The sequence below is a fragment of the Equus przewalskii genome, chromosome 23, assembly GCF_037783145.1.
Source record: "Equus przewalskii isolate Varuska chromosome 23, EquPr2, whole genome shotgun sequence".
Classification (NCBI taxonomy): Eukaryota; Metazoa; Chordata; class Mammalia; order Perissodactyla; family Equidae; genus Equus; species Equus przewalskii.
This window is the reverse complement of record NC_091853.1, coordinates 23,013,885-23,033,587: the sequence shown is the minus strand read 5'-3', so window position 1 is coordinate 23,033,587 and position 19,703 is coordinate 23,013,885. Positions and strand designations below refer to the sequence as shown.

The 19,703-nt window shown below is 38.3% G+C and overlaps 1 protein-coding gene across 4 annotated transcripts in view; it reads right to left on the bottom strand.

Moving 5' to 3' along the window:
- Positions 1 to 1,161: 1,161 nt before the first annotated feature.
- The window catches only part of LPGAT1 (lysophosphatidylglycerol acyltransferase 1), a 75,619-nt gene continuing 57,077 nt past the window's right edge, over positions 1,162 to 19,703 (bottom strand). For all 4 annotated transcript variants that reach the window (XM_070591277.1, XM_070591276.1, XM_070591278.1 and 1 more), the window contains 2 exons: positions 8,035 to 8,141; positions 1,162 to 5,928 (listed from right to left, as the gene is read on the bottom strand). In XM_070591277.1, the coding sequence (XP_070447378.1) occupies positions 5,777 to 5,928; positions 8,035 to 8,141 (259 nt within the window). In that variant the 3' untranslated portion in view covers positions 1,162 to 5,776. The remainder of the gene's footprint in view (positions 5,929 to 8,034; positions 8,142 to 19,703) is intronic.

Here is a 19,703-nt window from a genome sequence, read left to right as displayed (position 1 = left end):
AAAATTACAACTCACCAAGACGGCAGCCTAAATCCAGACACAAAAAGAAGAGGTAGACTGAACCTTAACCATTTAACTTATTCGGCAGATTGTATAAGATATTTTAATACATTTGAATTCTTTCAGTGGGATCAAATACATTCTTCAAACAAATATCTAAACAATAAATGTTTTAAATGCTCAAAACAAAATCTTAGAGATGGCTCTATCAGTTTACTTAGCTTTGAGCAATGAAATCACAGAACCAACTTTAGAAATATGCAAGCTTCCCACGTACTTCAGGAAAAGTTTGCTTTTGTCAAATTCTTCAAATTGAAAGCACGCTCTGTAGGACTGATGCTAATGCTTTCTCAATCTCTAAAGCCCCCCGCAAGGGTCAGTGATGGGAATTTCCTGAGAGCAGAGTATAAACTGTGAGAAGTCTATTCAACACTAACGGTTTAAAAAAACCTCACAAAATACGACGGGGCAGTGGTGTGCTGGAGACAGCGCCTACTGGCTCCCAAGAGTCGATGGTTCAATTTCGCCAGCAGTTGTTAAACAGCTGTTATTTAAATTAAATTATATAAGCTTACAATTGGTGCTGAAGCTAAAAGTGGTTCACTTTAATGAGTATAATTTGTGCAAGGATAAGAAATAGTTTAACAGATCACATACCAGACAGAATGACAATATATTTGAGAAATAAGTGGATTAGGATGTAATTCCATTTTTCAAGTCATGGTTGAATTGCAGTCATAGGTTGGCTACAAGAGTTCAGCAAAAATCAATTAAAACATCTTGGGAGAATCAATTGGCTATATGGAATTTACAAGAAAGCATGTTTTATTATTATTATTTGTCAATTGTGTTATATATCCTTGCTATCAGCAAAACTTATAACAAACTTATGTACAATTGTACATATAATTTTTATTCCAAGAGAGAAGACTGTTAAACATTTATCAGTACACCTCTGGATGCGAAAAATGGGGTGGGGCCGGGGGAGGGGTACTTTAAAGCCACAGAAGAAAGTACGGTGTTTTTTCATTTGGTTTTTCAGTTTACCCTCAGCATCCAGCTGCCATGGTGTGCTCTAAGTACACGCCCACAGACGTTAATGCCCAAACACCTTCAGTAAAACACAAACACTCCCTCCCCACTACTAAGAATTAAAAGCACTTTACTTGAAAAAAAATCAACTTTATTTTTTCTAGGTTAAAAAAAAATAGAACCAGCTATTAATTTTTGTCAAGAAAATGCTTCTTTTGGTGTTCACATCTAAATTTCTGAAAAGGTGATCTGGTTACTAAAATAATCCCAAATGCATTCATAAACCAGATCCACATGTGACCAGCCCTTTACAAAAATTAATGACAGTTGCCACAGCCTTTACATTCACTCTCATCATACATTACAACATGCAGATACACAGAGAAAGAAAGACAGGCCAACAAGCTGAATAAACATTACGGCATTGTATAAAATAAATACAACTTTGTAATAACTGTAAAGAAAATGAAAGCACTTAATACGACGATGGCGGCTCCAGGTATAACTGTTTCATTACCCGGTCATGAAATAAGTTACTGTAAAATGCATAGACTCCTTACATGGAAGAATTTGTGCATCACAGTCATGTCTTCAATAGTTTTACACAATAAAAATAAAGCCATTCAAAATATGTGTGCATATTTTGCAACTAGAATACACTTAAAAATTTTTTTTTGCTCTTTCAACTGTTTTAAAAAAATATTAAATGTAAAAATCCTCAAATGGAAATTTTGCAGAAAAACCCACATTTTATCTTCCATATGGCTAGAGTCACCCTCCCCCAACAGTTCAGCACCCTCAGCTTATTCACAGGGCCCAGTTCCTAATTGCTGGGGATCAAAGCAAAATGATTACAATAGAGCACCAACCAGTAGTCATTGCTACTGCTCCAGAGAACACCCGGCCCTTTTGTGATCTAGAAATATCTAATTTAGGTAGTTTTGGTCCCAAACATATTAGCCTCTATCTACCCCTTATAAAATGAACCAGTACACCTGCTGCCCAGTGCTGCTTTTGACTTTGCCTTGCAATGTGAACAGATGTAAGGTTCACAGCACTACATGGCAAAAAATAACACGAACCACTTTTATCCATCCTTCGTGGACCAGAGCCGACATGCTTGTACTAGTAACTCTGGAGTGAAGTCCTGTGTCATGATGAAAAGAATTAACTCTTCCTACTCAGCAGTGCAAATACAATTTTCTTAAATATAAAAAGAATCCAATTAGACTATCCATGATTAAAGACTACTTCCTATGATGATAACCAGGTCCCACTTCAGAAGAGTCTTTAGGGAAGTGATTGTCAAAAGAACGTTACTAGACAAACCCACATGAAGTGAGTGACACGAGCAAAGAATGGAGCGGCCTTCTTAACATCAATCACATGGTATCAACACCAGAGTGACCTTCTGACATTTGCATTTGGTGATCTAACTTTTCATTTTCATAAAAAGGCTTGAGAACAACTGCAATACCACTACCTATTCCTTTCCTGGCCTACGGATTATTTAGGTGTCCGTGTTTCCTCTTCCTGAAGCTGTCTGTCTTTCCAACTCTTCATTACTCATTAACATAATCATAAATATACAGGCAAGAGAAACTAACAAACAACTCAAATCATTTTTTTTAATTAGTAAGCAACCCTAGAAGAAAAAAAAAGTTTGATGAGAACAAAAACTCAAATTCCTAAACACAATTCGATTTTTTGGCTTACTATGACTTATTACTGGATTAATTATCCAGTAATCTCTAGTTCCTTTACTGTGGAAAATTAAGAGTTGGTTGTAATATTAACAACTACTTAATAATATGACAGCTCTGAACTCATAGCTACATATTTTTTAAAAAATCTACTATTTAGAGTCAACTAATTTGTTTGCCCACCCAGAACATCATTTTCCATTCTGTGACTATTCTTTACCTTCCATTGGCATAGAGGTTTCTCCACAATATCTGTATATTTCAACAACAATAACAGTTTCTGAAGTTAAGAGCGAACTGCTGGGGTGGTCACTTCTGTAGCCGCCGCCCCTGCGCGTGGCCAAGCGGATGCTCCATCACTGTGACTCGCTGAGACCAGCATCCAGCAGCGAGTTCTCAACCTGTGGGAATCTAGGCAGATCGGCTGAGACCAAAAAGTGCTGAGATTTTACAAGCTACTGGTATAAAACTGGCAACGTTTTATTTCCTTTCTCCTTGACAAAATGTATATTCTTCAAAACTCCTTTCATCTCACTTTGCAAAGAAAATACAGATTAGGAATTCTTATTCAGTTCTGTACAGTGGCACATTGCTGCTTCCCTGACTGCCATATGAGAACACTGATTCTCTCTTGACGTTTCGAACACAGGCAGGAGAACTCCAGTTACTGATAAGGAAAGCACTATCAATGCTCTCAAACAATCGTATTTTGCAAACAGAAGAAAGAGAACATGTTGATAAAGAATCAAAGAGGGATAGGGCAGATCAAATACACATCTATTTACAACTCACAGGTCTATTTTCAGAAATTAACTCACACATCTATTGGTATGTCACTGTGGAGACTGCTGAAATAAGTCTGCGCTAAAAGTAAAGCATCACACAGAATAATTTGTGTAATGTGTCCAGTACATTAAACACTATTATATTCCTTTGGAGCACAGTGATGGTGAGAGTGGCCCTAGGTCACATTTACGTATGCGTTTCTCTTTTTTGATAGGAGAGCCGGCCGCTCTCCCTCTGACTTGCTTTAGCAATGAGAAAAAGGTCTATTAGCCAGAACTGTGCGTGCCATACCTGACAATGAGCAACTTATCCCCCAGATGGCTGAATAATCTCTCAAATGAATAATTTCAATTCATCCTGTAATCTAGCAGTTTGCTGGGCCTCAAACAGAAGCATCTTTAAGCTTCTATTTGGCCTCCTATCATCATCCATACCTCTAAATGGAGATTGGTTTCACCCACTCACTGTCACCACAAAATACATAAGGACATGCTTAGGTTTCAAAAAACATTGCATCTTATAACAACCATTACAAAACCAAACATATTAACACTGTCCTCCGCGTTTTACCAGAGCTCGTGTAACACGCTATGAGGTATTTCAGTTAACGCTTCATTCTCTTTCTCATATGCACTGAGTTAACCTAAAGATGAAGCTGCGGTGGGCTTTTATTTGGTGTTGCTTTACCTTTCCCACATAACTGGGAGAAAACTCACATCTTTTTAGTTTTTTTGGTTTATTTAAAAATGAAAACGTTAGCCTTTATTTTTATTTTCTGTCCTACTTCTCAAAACTGTCATTTGTACGATTAGCAGCAACAGGGGAACCTACGCTGCTCACATGACAGGAAACTATCACTGACTTACTAGGATCTTAATAGTCTTGCAATCCCAAACCAGAAAACACACTCTGACTCTACAGCGGGAGTGCAGGAGACGGACGGAGGCAGCGCCAGCACTTTCTGAGAAGAGTTTGGTTCTCCTATGAGGTAAACCACAAGAACAGAGTGACAAAAACAAAAACAAAAAAATGTTTTCTAGAAATAGACACTTAACTTTATCCTCTTCAGGAGCAACTGGAAGAGACTGGGAAGCCTTTCCTCGCTGGTCTGTCTTCTAGTTACACCACCTTGACACGGGCAGCAACTTGATGTGATGCTGGAACAGGGGGTCTGGGGGCGCCATGTGAGAACTTGTCACTGTTCTAAGCCAGTGTCTGCCTCTGGCTCTTATCTTTCTAAGCCTATTTGACCTTAAATTGATCACTTAAATGTTGTACATTAGTTTGTTTCAATCATCCCCAAATACACTTGGTGCTAATATGCCAAAATGGAAAAAAAATGCCTCTGAGCCACAGGTAGAGGCCTGCCATCAGTGTGGCACCCAGGGCAGCGTGGCACTGGAGAGCATCAGTGCACAGGCACACGTGCAGAGACAAGACAGCCTCTCAAGAGTCCCACTCACTGATCACACTTACATTTGTTTTCAGGCTATATTACTAATCCTTTGCAATATCTGATAAAAGTGCATTTTGTAAAAGACAATTATCCATCTACGATATGCCTTTTATACAAAAAGAAAAATCAAGTGACCCCCTCCTACAAGGGAAAGCACTCGTGCATGTAAACACGGTGTGGGACTGAGCCAGCCTTTTTCAAGGACACACTCTAGTACCAGGATGTGTCCAGTGGACACTGCTCCCCCTCCCCCAGAGCCTGCCTGACACTGAACCTCACTTAGCTGTTGAGGACCAGAGCGTCACTGCAAGCCTCGGGGAAATAGTTCTTCAGAATGTGCCAACCAGCTCCCCTCAAGGTTACTAGTAACACAGCAGGAGTTAGAACGAGGGCACTCGTCAGCCCTGCGCTAATAGAGACTACTAGCTAAGAGGAACGAAGACAGCTTTCTGAGCTTGAACTAGATTATCAAGTATACCTGGTGGCAACAGAATCTCTTTCAGACAGTCTTCTAGGATGATTTTATGATTTCCTCTTCTCCAAATGTGATGTTTGCCTAAATGTGTGGTAGAGCGTATCTTTTTAAAACCCGAAGAGTCCTTAAAATATATTAGCAGGTCATTATATTACTGATCCTCATTTTAGTAGAGTTTTAAAATATCCCAAAGGGGGACAAATATTAATCCATCCATTGAATTTCTTTTGCTTTTTTTAAATATTCTGATTTGCACATGTAAAATAATGCACGCTTATGAAAGTCTGAACTCCTATGGTGACTTTGACAAGTCCAAGTCAATTCCTAAAACAGGCAATGGTAAAAATACTGAATGATGTTGTACCACATATAGCCTGACAAAAACGTAACAGAGTGTATGAGAAATATCCACATATTGCTGAGGGTCATCTCCCTGGAAACAGCTTCTTTATGGCCCTTGAGAGGTGGAAAAGCCCCTAAAAGACAAGATAGAAATATTACTTCGTTTTACTGTGGTTGTAGGTCTCCTGGAAGACAAGTTGAATGTTAGTTTAGAGTTTCTGTTTTTTGTTTTCTAAAGCATCTTCTGTGACTTCCCATTGCTCTTGATGAGAAATCTCATTTGAAACACAATTTTCAAACTGCTGATCTCCTTCCTGCCTCTAACCCTCTGGCCTTCTTCTCTCTGCCTGGCATGCTTCTCCTTCACCTCAGTGAATGGCAGTTCAGCTGCATCCCGTCCACTGCCTCAGTACCACCACCTCCCCTACCCGTCAGTCACTCTCACCTCTGTGTTTATTTCCTTCTTGGCACTTTCCACAGTCTGTAATGATCCCAACCTATCTTTCTTTTTTCTACAGACTTGTCTACTGTCTGTCTCCCACTGGAATATAAGCTGCATGAGAGCAGGAACTTTGGTTACCTTGTTTCCCACTGTATCCCTAGAGATTTCCACAGTGGCCAGGACACAGGATGCGTGAAATCAATATTAAATAATTTCAAAATAGCATAACTTATACTAATTCCTCCATTTACATGTTAAATGTTTTTGCCACAAAAAAGTGGTTGTAAATCACTGACAGTTTCAAAAGGCAATATGCTTTATGAAATATATCTTAATAACAAAAAGGAGAAACACAGAGTAAACAGATGTCTTCAAATTCTTTCCTGGAAAAGAAAGCCACAGCATTTCAGAGCAATATTACCTAAGGTCATCCTGATAACGCTCTACAGCATTTCAGATAGTCTCTGTCCTCGCTGATAATCCCATAGGGTAAGCTGATTTCTGAGAGGATTTGCTTCTTACAAGCAATCTACAGAGAGGACTTTCAAATTTCAAGGTCTATCATGCAAACAGCTCTCTTATAAAGAGGCTTCCATTACTGTTGCTAAAATTTAGGACAAATACCATAAAGCAAGAGCCTGAGACTGAAAAAGAAGAGAGACCTTCGTGGACTCCTAATCACCTCATGCCTTGTTATACATCCATCCTGTCTGATCTTTAAAGAAAACTTGAGAATAAGACCAAGGACTGCACACAGCGGAGAGGGCCATCTTGTTCCATCAGTCTCACTAGGCATTCTAAAGACACACGCAGTGGCCAACTCCTGCCCCATTAATGTGCACTACTCCACAGCCCAGAGTCAGAAAGTTAAGATCGGGAAGGAATCCTGTTGAGGGCAAAGTGAAACAAGCCTAAACACAAACAAAAGCATTAAGGGTAATTAACAGTATCAGCCTTTGCTCAGCATCTGGCCTTTGACAGTCTGATTTAACATCCACTTTAATTCCGGACCAAAAAAGTCTAAGTGGGAAAAAAATAGGTCCTTCTGTTAATCTAAAACCCCATGGCCAACCTCAGACCTGGGACAACTTTCTCTTCACCTTTTTTTTCTATTGTAGGCTCTAGAAAATAGGCCTACAACACAGCTATTTGTGAAAGGTCTTTGGTAGTGCCTGGAGCTCTTTCCTAACTCCCTTTCTTCCTCCTCTCTCCATCTCCCCAAAGGTGTTTTTCACTGCATCATAGTTTCACAGAATGTAGAGAATATGAAGTATAGAAAATAGGATAAATAGACTTTTTCTCCTATCGAGAAAAGTATAAAGGTGTATCCATGAACCTTAAAAAATGAACTTTATCCCTAGGTATAAAGAAAAGAATAAGCATGTAAAAATGCAGTTAGAAATGATCTCAAATGACTGGAAGATGATGGTATTATTTCAACAATCAAGTATGTACAATGCCAAAACATAAACCTGATCTGCTGTTTCTTAAAACAGCCCATACAACTGTACGTGCATGATGGCAGTCTTCTACACGCTGTGCACTCTCCTGACTTAGGTCCATTTGTACAACAGTTTACTCATCAGTTGATCTTTGCAACACTGGCTGATGAAGTGAGACCCTGAATAAATTCAACACAAATTTTTCTTTATGAAAATTGTAAGCTGAACTTCTTAAATACAGAAATACGTTGATTCCTTCAGGGTATCTGAAGAATTGAAAGATGATTATCTCCCCTAAAGCACACCTTTGGAACTAGGAGTAGCTTCAGGAATGTACGTAACAGGACACTGTGTACCTGTTTCATAAAAATGCGATAAGAGGTCCTCTTTCTCAGTAAAACGCTGATAGAGCCAGTCGGTAAGGTCATCAGTCTCCAGGGGCACATCTTTAACTGGAAAGACCCTATTAAGAGTTAGAAAAAAAGGGCAAAAACTACTTTAATTCCGAAGTTAAAATCATTCACAACCACAGGTCAGCTTTGGTGATTGAGAAGCAGAAGAAGCTATGGACTCCCTTCTTGCTTTTGCAAAGGTTGGTTTCTTCAGCTTCTCAAGATATCTTGTTTTCTTTTTAATTGCAGCTGATTATACAAGACAATTCATTTATTTATTCATTCATACATTTACTGGCCTATTATAGGTTAGGTCCAGTGCTAGATGCTGAAAACATACTCTTAGATTATCCTACATCTATGAACAATTATTGAGATATAATTATGCCCTCCCATGTTTGTGAGTTGAAGTAGGAATGATATTCGGAACAGATGAAGTTTTAAAATGCAGCTACTTTAGGACACATTTAGAGTAGTCAAATCCTAGGCCAAATAATGCATCTTAGCAATGTTCTTTTGGTGCGAACGTCTCAGAACCAGACAGCATCTGCCTAAATTGGTGCCTTTTCACTAATTATATCAGAGATACTGGTTTCGTGAGCAGGGCCAACTCTTCCTGATTGGGAGTGGTCACTGGAACGTGATTCTGAAGATTCCGCAACCGTGTCCTGACTCCACAGGAAATAGACTGGGATGGTTAGTGATGCACACACATTGGAAGTGAGAACAGAAAGGGGCAGCGGGACTAAGTACTAAGTATTTGCTTACCTTAAAAAAGAGTTTCTTTTTCTTTTTTGTTTTCCAGTTTTGTGGGGGGTTTTCTTTAATCTTTTTTCTTACAAAGGGACACAGGTTAAAAAGTCTGCAAAGGTTTGTTTGTATGAAAAATAGCAGTGCCTTTCGTTTCTTCCTCCCCAGAGGAATCGATTTTTACCTCTTTTAGTCAATTATCTTGATATTCATTGCCACGTTTCTTCTTTACATTTAGGGCCTATCTACTGACTTCTCACTACGGAAGACGAGGATTAAGCTCTTTCATCCCCGTTCCCACTACACACGCACATCCTTCCCACCTTCCCAAAGCAGCTGTATGGCTACTTTAGTAATTAGCACAATATCATATATTTATATAAATATAATCATGTAAATATATTCAAAGCTAAGCCATGAGTAATAGCTACTCGTCAGCCATGCTGTGGTGGTGACCACATATAAAACAGAGGAAGACTGGCACAGTTGTTAGCTCAGGGCTAATCTTCCTCATCAAAAAATAAAATAAAATAAAAATACGCAGACTCCTTCCAAGGCCTTTTAATACTATGCAGCATGGTCGTTTGCACACAACTTGAAAAAAATCAGAAGGAACATTATTTAAGAATCACATTATAACCAGATCCCTTTCTCATGTTATCTAAATATTTAAACATCAGACTGGGGGTATTTTAACACCCAAATTTAAGTATTACTGAACAGGAAAAAGAAGAGAGGAGAGAGGGAGCAATGTGGTATGAAAAAATCTATCAAAAGCCAATTTCAAAAAAAAAGAAAATCACAGTTTTGATTAAAAATTTTGCTTTCAAAAATTTGAAAGGGATCAGAGGTAACCAAAATATAGGTTTATTTACCCAGAAAATAACTTTCTCATTCTTAGCCATCTTTCTATTCCTCAGAATATTGTGCTACATTGCTCTAAAGTAGAAACATAGAAGTGTTTTGGTTTATCAGATATTTTAATGGGGTAGGAGATCCTAAGGTCCAGAAACGTCAAGTTTCAACATGATGCTATAAAATCCCCCAGCAGAATTAGATTTTCTCTTGATTTGAAAGGGCTAACAAAAAAATAGATGAATTAAAGAATGTCATAACTTTTAAAAAGAGAAAAAATACTGGAAATGCTCACACTACATAAAATCATCCTACAGGCTAGTATTTCTTAGCCCTTTTACTGCCTGTACTCCTAAGCAATCGAAAGATCTCTTTCAAACTAAATATCTCACCTCCGCACTCTCTCACATTCCCATGTGCCTCACTAAGTGAGGCAGTGGGGCTCCCTGGCTGAGATTCCCTTCCACACACAGTGGGGTTTTGTTTTTTGTTTTTTAACTCTTGGAGAGTCTTTGCTTTTTAGGAAAATTAAAGTAATACCAAAAGGTAATGTGGCATAGTGATGACGGGTACACACTCTGGAATAAACTGCCTGGGGTTGAATTCCAGCTCCACTACTTGCCAGCTGTGCGACCTTCGGAAAATTGTTTAACCTCTGTATGACTTAGTTCTCTCATCTGTAAAATGGGGCTAATATTATTTACCTTACAAGCTGTTATACATATAATGTGCTTACAACAGTACTTGGCATAGGGTAGTGGCACCACTTGACATCAAGCGCTGGTGGTGGTTGTGAAATGCCACATCACTCACGGCAAGCATTACTGTGCTTCAAGCTCTTTGGGTTCAGCAACAGTTGCAGTGAAGAGACCACACCTGAAGTTGTTATGAGGGGTTGGCATTCCATGACTATTTTCATACAGTATAATACTTTACACATACAGAGTGGGTGTTTGTCTGTGTGTGTGTGTGTATATGATATACACACACATATTCATATACACATACCATTGAGAGAATAGTGAAGCCAGCCTCAAGCCAGCCATATAAAAGTAAGATAAATAGTTGTTATCAAGTACTACAAAGATGAATTCTATTTTTTTTTTCTTGAGGAAGACTAGCCCTGAGCTAACCTCCATCTGCCACTAATCCTTCTCTTTTTGCTGAGGAAGACTGGCCCTGAACTAACATCTGTGCCCATCTTCCTCTATTTTATATGTGGGACGCTGCACAGCATGGCTTGATAAGTGGTGCGTAGGTCCCCACCTGGGATCCAAACCGGCAAACACCAGGCTGCCAAAGTGGAGTACATGAATATAACCGCTACTCCACTGGGCCGGCTCCAAAGACGAATTTTTGACAGAGATCCTAAAGACTCTTTTAATATGAATATTGATATAATCAGAGGAGTACAGATAAGGAGAAAAAATTTCAAATGAGAAGTCCCTGGGCTATTTAAACAGGTTTGTCTTTCCATCTCTTCAAAGGGTAACTTCTATCCTTTGAATTATAAGAAACTCTCAAATTAGAAATAATATTCCAAACATCTTATTGTTTCCTCTCTCTCCTCTCCCCATTTTAACTAAGAACGCAAATTCCTATGGGGGAAAGTTACATAGGATACACAAGATCCTAAGGCTGCTTGACAGACTACTTCACCTGCAGTGTACATGAAATACTACAGAATTTAGCCGTTAGGCAAACATATTTCTAGGGAAAAATGTTCTCTGTGTTCACCATACAATGCTGAGCTCACATCTCCTCACCCTGCTATATCTTTGCTCCTCGGCTGCAAAGGACCAGACTCCCTGTCTCAAGCCACTATCTCCACTTAAACTGGGTTCGAAAGGGACATGATTAAAAAAAAAGTCAGTTCTGTGAAGTAGCTTTTCCTAACCTCTTCCCTTCTCTAAGAAATCTCTTTAGGTACCTAAAGCTACCCTAAAGAGCCATAAAACAGCCATTTACATGTAAGGATTGAATGTCTATAATCACCAAGCAATTTTACAATCTTAGTTTGCAGGTATGAAGATGAATTAAAGCAAACAGTGACAATTTTGTTTTTACCTTTTCTATATTTATACTTTCAATTTCTTTTTTTTGTCATATTGTCTGACTAGGACCTCTAGTACAATGTTGAAGAGAAGTTGTGATAATGAGGACCCTTGTCTTTCATTCCTGATCTTTCAGGAGGAAACATTCAACACTTCACTGTTAAGTATGATACTTGCTGTAGATTTTTTTTTTTTTGTAGATACCATTAATCAGATCAAAGATATCCCCTTCTATTTCCATTTGCTAGGAGTGTTTTCTTTTTTATCATGAATGAGATTTGCATTTTATCAATTTTTTCCATCTAATGAAATGCTTGTATAATTTCTCCCTTTATTCTATTAATGTGATGAACTAAACTGATTGATTTTGAATGTTAAACCCAACTTTCATTCCTGGAATATATGCTCTCGTACACAATATGATGTATGTTTTATATATCACTGGGTTAATCTTGCATTTATAATCATGTAAGAGATTTTCCTGTAAATTTTCCTTTCTTACAATATTCTTGATTCAGATTTTGGTATCACAGTCATGCTGGTCTCATAAAACAAGCTGGGAAGTATCCTCTCTTTTCTATGTTTTGCAAGAACTGTACTTAATGTTGTTTCATTGTCTGTTTAATGACCATAGGATCTGGCATGATGTCCCCTTTTTCGTTCTCGATATTGGTAACATGGGCCTTCTTTTTTTCTTGCTCAGTCTTACCAGGAGTGGATCAATTTTATAGTGTTTTCAAAAAGCCAATTTTTTTATTGTTGTTATTTTTCCTACTGTATGTTTTCTACTTCAATAAGTTCTCCTTTTTATTCTCTGCCTTCTACTACATTTTTGGATTTCATTTGCTTTTCTTTTTCTAACTTCTTGAGATCAATATTTAGATCACTGATTTTTAGTTTTTTTCTTTTCTTCATTTTTTTTGTAAAGAAGATTGGCCCTGGCCTAACATTTGTTGCCAATCTTCTTCTTTTTGCTTGAGGAAGATTGTCACCAAGCTAACATCTGTGCCAATCTTCCTCTATTTTGTATGGGGGATGCTGCCACAATGTGGATTGATGAGCAGTGCTACATCAGCACCTGGGATCCAAACCTGAAAACCCTGGGCCACTGAAGCGGAGCACACAAACTTAACCACTATGCCACCAGGCTGGCCTAGTTTTTCTCTTTTCAAAGAGAAGCTCATTTTAAGGCTATACATTTCCTCTAAGCACAGATTATGCTGTATCCCATGAGTTTTTTTTTCCTGAGGAAGATTCACCCTGAGCTAACATCTTGTGCTAATCTTCCTCTTTCTGCTTGAGGAAGATTAGCCCTGAGCTAACATCTGTGCCAATCTTCCTCTATTTCACATGTGGGTCACTGCCACTGCATGGCTGACGAGTGGTGTAGGTCCGTGCCCAGGATCCGAACCCAGGCCGCCAAAGTGCAGTATGCCAAATTTAACCACTAGGCTGGCCCCCCATAAGTTTTTATAGGTTATATTTTCATTATCATTTTGTTAAAAATATTTTCTAATTTCATTGTAATCTCTTAATACATGGTGAACATTAAATTCCTCTTATTTCCTATTGATGAACAGTTTCTCATCTTTTGTTATTATAAATAATGTGGCAATGAATAACATTGTGCAAATGTCCATTCATATGTGTACAAGTATATCTACAGGATAAAATTCCAGAAGTGAAATAGCTAAGTCAATTGCCAAATACATCAGTAATTTTGAAAGATGCTGCTACACTGTGCCAATTTATATTCTGACTAGCAATTTATAAGAATGCCTCTCACAGAAAGATTTTTAAATCTGGGATATGCCAATTTGGGACATATACTAGAGATTCATCTATGAGTTCTCTTTAAGGATATAGATATCTTGTGTTTTTAATATTAATCTTAATAAAAATATTCTGAATCATACAGATAAACATCTTATAACTAAGTACAACCATGTGATTTCAGTGCCTATATTTATAGTCACTTTGGCACCGTGCAGTGCCACTTGAAAAGGAATATGCCAGAAAAGCGAATGGGGGTACACTTAAGAGCAAAATCTATTCTTTTACCTCTTATGATTTGAGATTTAGCTGTAACTCTCCCTGTGACTTTTAACATCCATTAAAATAAAACAAGAGAGAGGTTCTGCTGCTTGTTAGTTCACAGGTAACAGCTATAAATTCTGTACAAAACGCACAAAGTAATCAGAGGGAGACTCTGGAGGGTGACTAGAGGAGGCAGATACTGGAGGAGGGTCAGGACTTAGAAAACAGGAGAGGCACTGGGCAAGTGTTCCAGTTTTTACAGCTTTTTACGTGAGAATAGTTCCCAGCTTGTGCTGCGCAGAGAGGCTCCATCTTACACAGAAACATGCAGTCTTACTGGTTGAAGAATCAGAGCACAGAGATGAGGCCGACACAGCAGTTGGGAAAGTGAGGAATGCCAGAAAAGTCAGCACAGAGTAGAAGCCGCGACCTCTGAGTAGAAACCCCCCAAACCCCTGACTGACCCCCGAACCATGGTATGTGGCCGACTCCAAGCAAACAAAGCCCCACAACTCTTGGCCAGCACAGTTCTGGACACGAGTTCTTTGTGTTTCTTTCAAATTAAATGTCCGTAAATATTTGGATTTTTAGGAAAGTCAGTTAACTTCATCCTGATACTAGAGGAATGTTTTAAAATTACAAATTTAAATTTGAAAATTAGATTTTACTTTTTAAGTGAATGGCACTACAAATTACTGACTTTTTGTTTTTAGATAATACTGTATTAACACAGTTTTGCAATATAAGCAGCACTTTTAAGCTATTCACCTCTATTACACTGAGTAGCAGCCAAATGGTTTGGGGAATTATTTGCATTACTTTTTAACCTCTAAAATATACTATTTCTGTAAATGTGACATCAGACACAATCAACCTAAGGATAACTTAGCAAGAGTCATAGGGCTAAAGAATATCTTGAAATAGTACTTAAAACATCTTTTAACGAGAAAAGTAAGGCTAGATTGGGGCCGGCCCAGTGGCATAGTGGTTAAGTTCACGTGCTCCACTTTGGGCAGCGCAGGGTTTACAGGTTCGAATCCCGGGTACGGACATTACACAGCTCCTCAAGCCACACTTGGGTGGCATCCCACATAAAACAGAGGAAGACTGGCACAGATGGTAGCTCAGGAACAATCTTCCTCAAGCAAAAAGAGTAAGATTGGCAACAGATGTTAGCTCAGGCCAATCTTCCTTACAAAAATATAATAAAAATAAATTAAAAAAAAATAAGGCTGTGAATTAAGCAGGAAGTTTAGGTTTATCAATTAAACTACTGAACGACCGTGGTGAGGTTGATAAAGTATCTACTGCTTTAAATGGGGGGAGTGTGGGCGTGGGGCTCTGTTTTGACAGAAAACCTACCCCACCATCTGCCCTGAACAGCCTGGACATTCTCTTGGTGGGAGACGGCCACGAGGCCAGCCCAAGCACTCCCTCAAGGGCAATCTACTTCTATTACTCCGATTGTTTGGTCACTGTGGGATTAAAATATTAAAACAACTAATCCCCTAACATGGCAGAGTATCAAATGCACTGAATACCAGTCCTCTTGGGATCAAATAAAGGGAGTTCTTGTGGGATATAAATAAATAAATAACAGAAATAAATCTTTCCAATACCAATAGCTATCTAAATGAGAAACTAGCTCCTTATTTTCAAGTAACAAAAATTCTTACTATCAGTAACCCAGAAAGTGCTCTTGAATACACAGTGTTCTACCAAAATCCATAGAATCAGATTTAAGAGAACTAGATAAATTACACTTTCAAAAAAGGATATAAAATACTGCTCAGCAGCTGCACCTCTATACATTTGAGTTAGAACAGCTGAATTTTCATGCCACCAAGACTCCAGAATGTGAGCTAACAGACAACACGGCTAAACCCTCAATTTAATTATGCCCAGAAGCCAACAACACACAAGGAGCTAATGAGCACTGAAGAAGATTTTGAGATAAACAGTTCCTGCTTTCAAAAACCTAATAATCTAGCGGAGGGATACGAAAAGTAAACAAATAATCTAAAACCAGAATATGGTGAATGTTGTGTAAGGAGGTTAAAGAATTTCTGTGTAAGTTTAAAGGAAGGGGTGTATGTGTCTACTTATAGCACAGGATACATGGACAAGGCATCACTTAAGTTGACCTAAAAGACTAAGGTGGATTTAAGAAAAATTTTTAACAAAGTAACAATATGCATATTGTTTTCAAAAGTCAGAGTACTACAGGGGCTGGCCCCGTGGCCGAGTGGTTAGGTCTGTGCGCTCCGCTGCAGGCGGCCCGGTGTTTCGTTGGTTCGAATCCTGGGCACGGACATGGCACTGCTCATCAAACCACGCTGAGGCAGCGTCCCACATGCTACAACTAGAAGGACCCACAACGAAGAATATACAACTATGTACTGGGGGACTTTGGGGAGAAAAAAGGAAAAAATAAAATCTTTAAAAAAAAAAAAAAAAAGTCAGAGTACTACGGGGCTCAGGATAGAAAGTAACAGTCCTATTTTTCCCCTCCTCAGACACCCGCTTCCTAGATGCAATCCCTTTCAACTTTCTTTTGCTATTCACCTCCATTCTGCTTATTATCATGCTGATACCACTATTTCCAGATTATCCAATTTAAAATTTATTCACTGACTCCCTATATGGAAGACAAGGATTTGGCTCTATCACACACCTTTGTCTTCTTCGACTTCAGCTTCCTCCTCCTCCTCTCCTACAGAGTTAATCATTCTTTCTCGGTGCCAAATCTGTCCTGAGTAACTAACCTGATTAGTTTATGCTGTTTATTTTCTTATGTGTCTGTTTCCTCTATCAGACTGTGCTATATTCATCTTTGGACAACCAGTGTGTGAATTAGTGCCTGCTCCTTCATGGGAACTCAAGTTTGCTGAACTGAATTAAATTGAAAGTAATCTGCCAGTGTAAAACTTTATGAGGTGCTATCAATACCATGGGCATAGTTAATTGACACCATCAGGTTAGTGTGACAAAAATAACTCAGAAATGCAGAAACTACCTGTCACCAAAAATAGATTTACAGACAAGAACAGATACTGTCAAATTTAACACATCAGAATATCTCCCAGCATTCAATTCCCAGAAGCTTTGCCTTAAGCCATTGTCCTGGGGAAAGCTGCTCAGCCCTCATCCTCAACAGACTAAAAATGTAATATTTATAGCTCCCCTGGATCCACTAGAAAGGCTTAAAAAAAACCCACTCAGCTATCTGAAAACAGTATTCAGCAACTCAGATATAAACTTTTAGCCACATTAATACAGGGATAAAACAAGGCTCTAAGGTAGTGAACCTGGGGTCACATAGGAGAGAATCTTGAGGGACTTCAACGTTGATGTGGAGAGGGAGATGGCCAGTACTCAGCACCTGGGCCACTGCGTCCCTTCACAGTCAGGGATAATGGACCTAGTACCCCCTGCCCAGAGCCTGTTCCTTCTGATACTCTAAGCCACAGCAAACCAACACGCCACATGAGAGTATGAACAATGAGATGGCGTTGCTCAAATTTATTTATTACATCTTATTCGTGTTACATCTTTTGAGACTCATTAAGATGTTGAACAAATGCTTGCTTAATGAACTGAACTATCCAGTAAGTAAAACATGACATTGGTACTTGCTTAAGAGAATCACTATTATGCTTTCCATGAGTCTAATGATTTATAAATTTTTTATTAAGAGTTTATTTTTGTAGAGCAGTTTAAGGTTCACAGCAAAATTGAGGGGAAGCTACAGAGATTTCCCCGTATCTCCTAAGGACTTTTTAAAACTTTTTATTTTAAAGTATTTTCAGACTCAGAGAAAAGTTGCTAAAATAGTACATTCACATGCATGCTTCACCCAGCTTCCCTAAATATCAAGATTTCCCAAATTTACTTTATCTTATCATTGTTTCTCTCCATATATACATCTACATTTTTCTGACATATATATGATTTTTCCTGTTTTTGAAAAGTACAGATATTATGTTCCCTAAATACTTCCGTGTGTATTTTCTAAATACAAGGTCAGTCTCTTACATAACCATAATGCAATGATCAAAATCAGGAAATTAGCACTGATAGAATACTATTACCTAATCTACAATCTACAGATTTCATTCAGATTTTGCCAACTGTCCCACTAATGTTTATGAAAAAAAGAAAGAAAGAAAGAAAGTAGGTACCATGCTTTAGGAAGAGGAATATAGCAGTAATATAAAAAAGAAAGACTGAAGTGGGAAACCAGTGTCAATAAAGGGATATTTAATAAGTACATATACGCCCAGTAAGAGCTTATGGGGCCTGAGCTAGACTGTGGCATTTAGATAAAAAGAGAGAATACAAACAAACACACTGGCGCTGAATATGAGAGAGGATAAAATTAAAGAGCAGCAGTGTCAAAGGAACTCCCAAGTTTTCATTCTGGGTGAGGGCAGAACAATGTTAACCAAGACCCCACTTGGAAAGCCAGGAGATGAAGTTTGTGTGAAGAAAAATGAGTTCATTTTTAGAAATATTAGGTTTGAAGAAGCAAAACGGTATCCAGGTGGAGAACAGGAAGGTAAGCGAGGGTTTGGAAAGACTGAGAGCCAGGGGTCCACCTAGAGAGGAGCCGTTTCTCTCTTTCTACATACTCTCCTGTTACGAACTCAACCTCCACAGGAAAAAGAAAGAGGACTAAAAACAGGATCCTGGAGAAGGTCTGTATTTAAGCAATCTGTCAGAGACAGTGTGTGTAAGTTTGTGTGGAGATAGACAGAAAGATAAATAGGGATCATCAGTGGGAGTTATGCTTAACCGTTAATCAATTAAAATTTAAACTCTAAGAATTTTTTCCAACAAAGCTAAATTATATTAGAAAACAAAAAATATTTTTTTAAAACCACAGCCACTGTGCTTGACCCTGAAGAGATCTGAAAGTGAAGACATCAGGAGCCCCAGGGGGCCAAGGTGGCAGGGAGAGCGCTCTTCATTTCTAAAGCTCATTATAGTTCTCTAAAGCACATTATGTCCAGATTCATATATTGAAAATAACCTGGTAAGTTAGATTTATAGGTTATAGTCTTGGTTCTTTACTATATTAACAGTAAAAAATTTCTTTCAAGTATAACTTCTTATAAATATTTGAGAAGAAATTAAGCTTATCTTCTAACTAAAGGATGGAGATTTTATTTTATTTGAAATGATGATTCACATTTTTCAGATCTTCAATTTCATTACAGAAATACATAATTAAATGCACCATATAATCAAACCTCAGTTAAGATCACTTACTTAATGTCTCCAGCCTCCTGAATGGTGCCAAACTAAAATGTTTTATTTTCTTAAAGGAAAGGGGGGAAAAAACTGCTGGTGCAGAAAAGAAAAAAGAACTTGTGGGTGGTGTACATTAATAAAGGCAGCCGAGTAGAACTAAAAACCTGAAGATTAAATTTAATGTGTAACTCTCCACTTTCCAACTGGAAGCTCTGAATAGCAACTGATAACTAGAACTTCCCACCTTTTCCAGGGAAAAGCTAGGACACAAGAGGCAAAGCAATAGAAAACAAGAGATGATAAGAAAAGCAGACCGGAAGAAGAAAATTGTTAGCAGAAGTAGGGGTGAAATAAGCAACAATTATAAGCAATGATAGAGAAAAGCCATAGCATAGGAAAAACTAAAGATAGGACACTGTTTCCTTCCTCTAGAGGAAAAAGAAAAGCCACTTTTAGTTCAAGAGGCAATCTTAGGACCTCACTTCCAGAAGAGTGATTTTGTGGCTGGAGCTGAGGGTGGTAACCCTCTAATGCATCATTAGTACCTGGCATGAACCACTTTAGAGTTACTCACAGTTACTGGGAAAAGGTGACCTGAAACTAGGTCCCCATTATGTTGAATAACTGATTTTTACTATGTTAATTTTATTCCACTTTATTCTAACTTTAACACCAAAAAAGTCT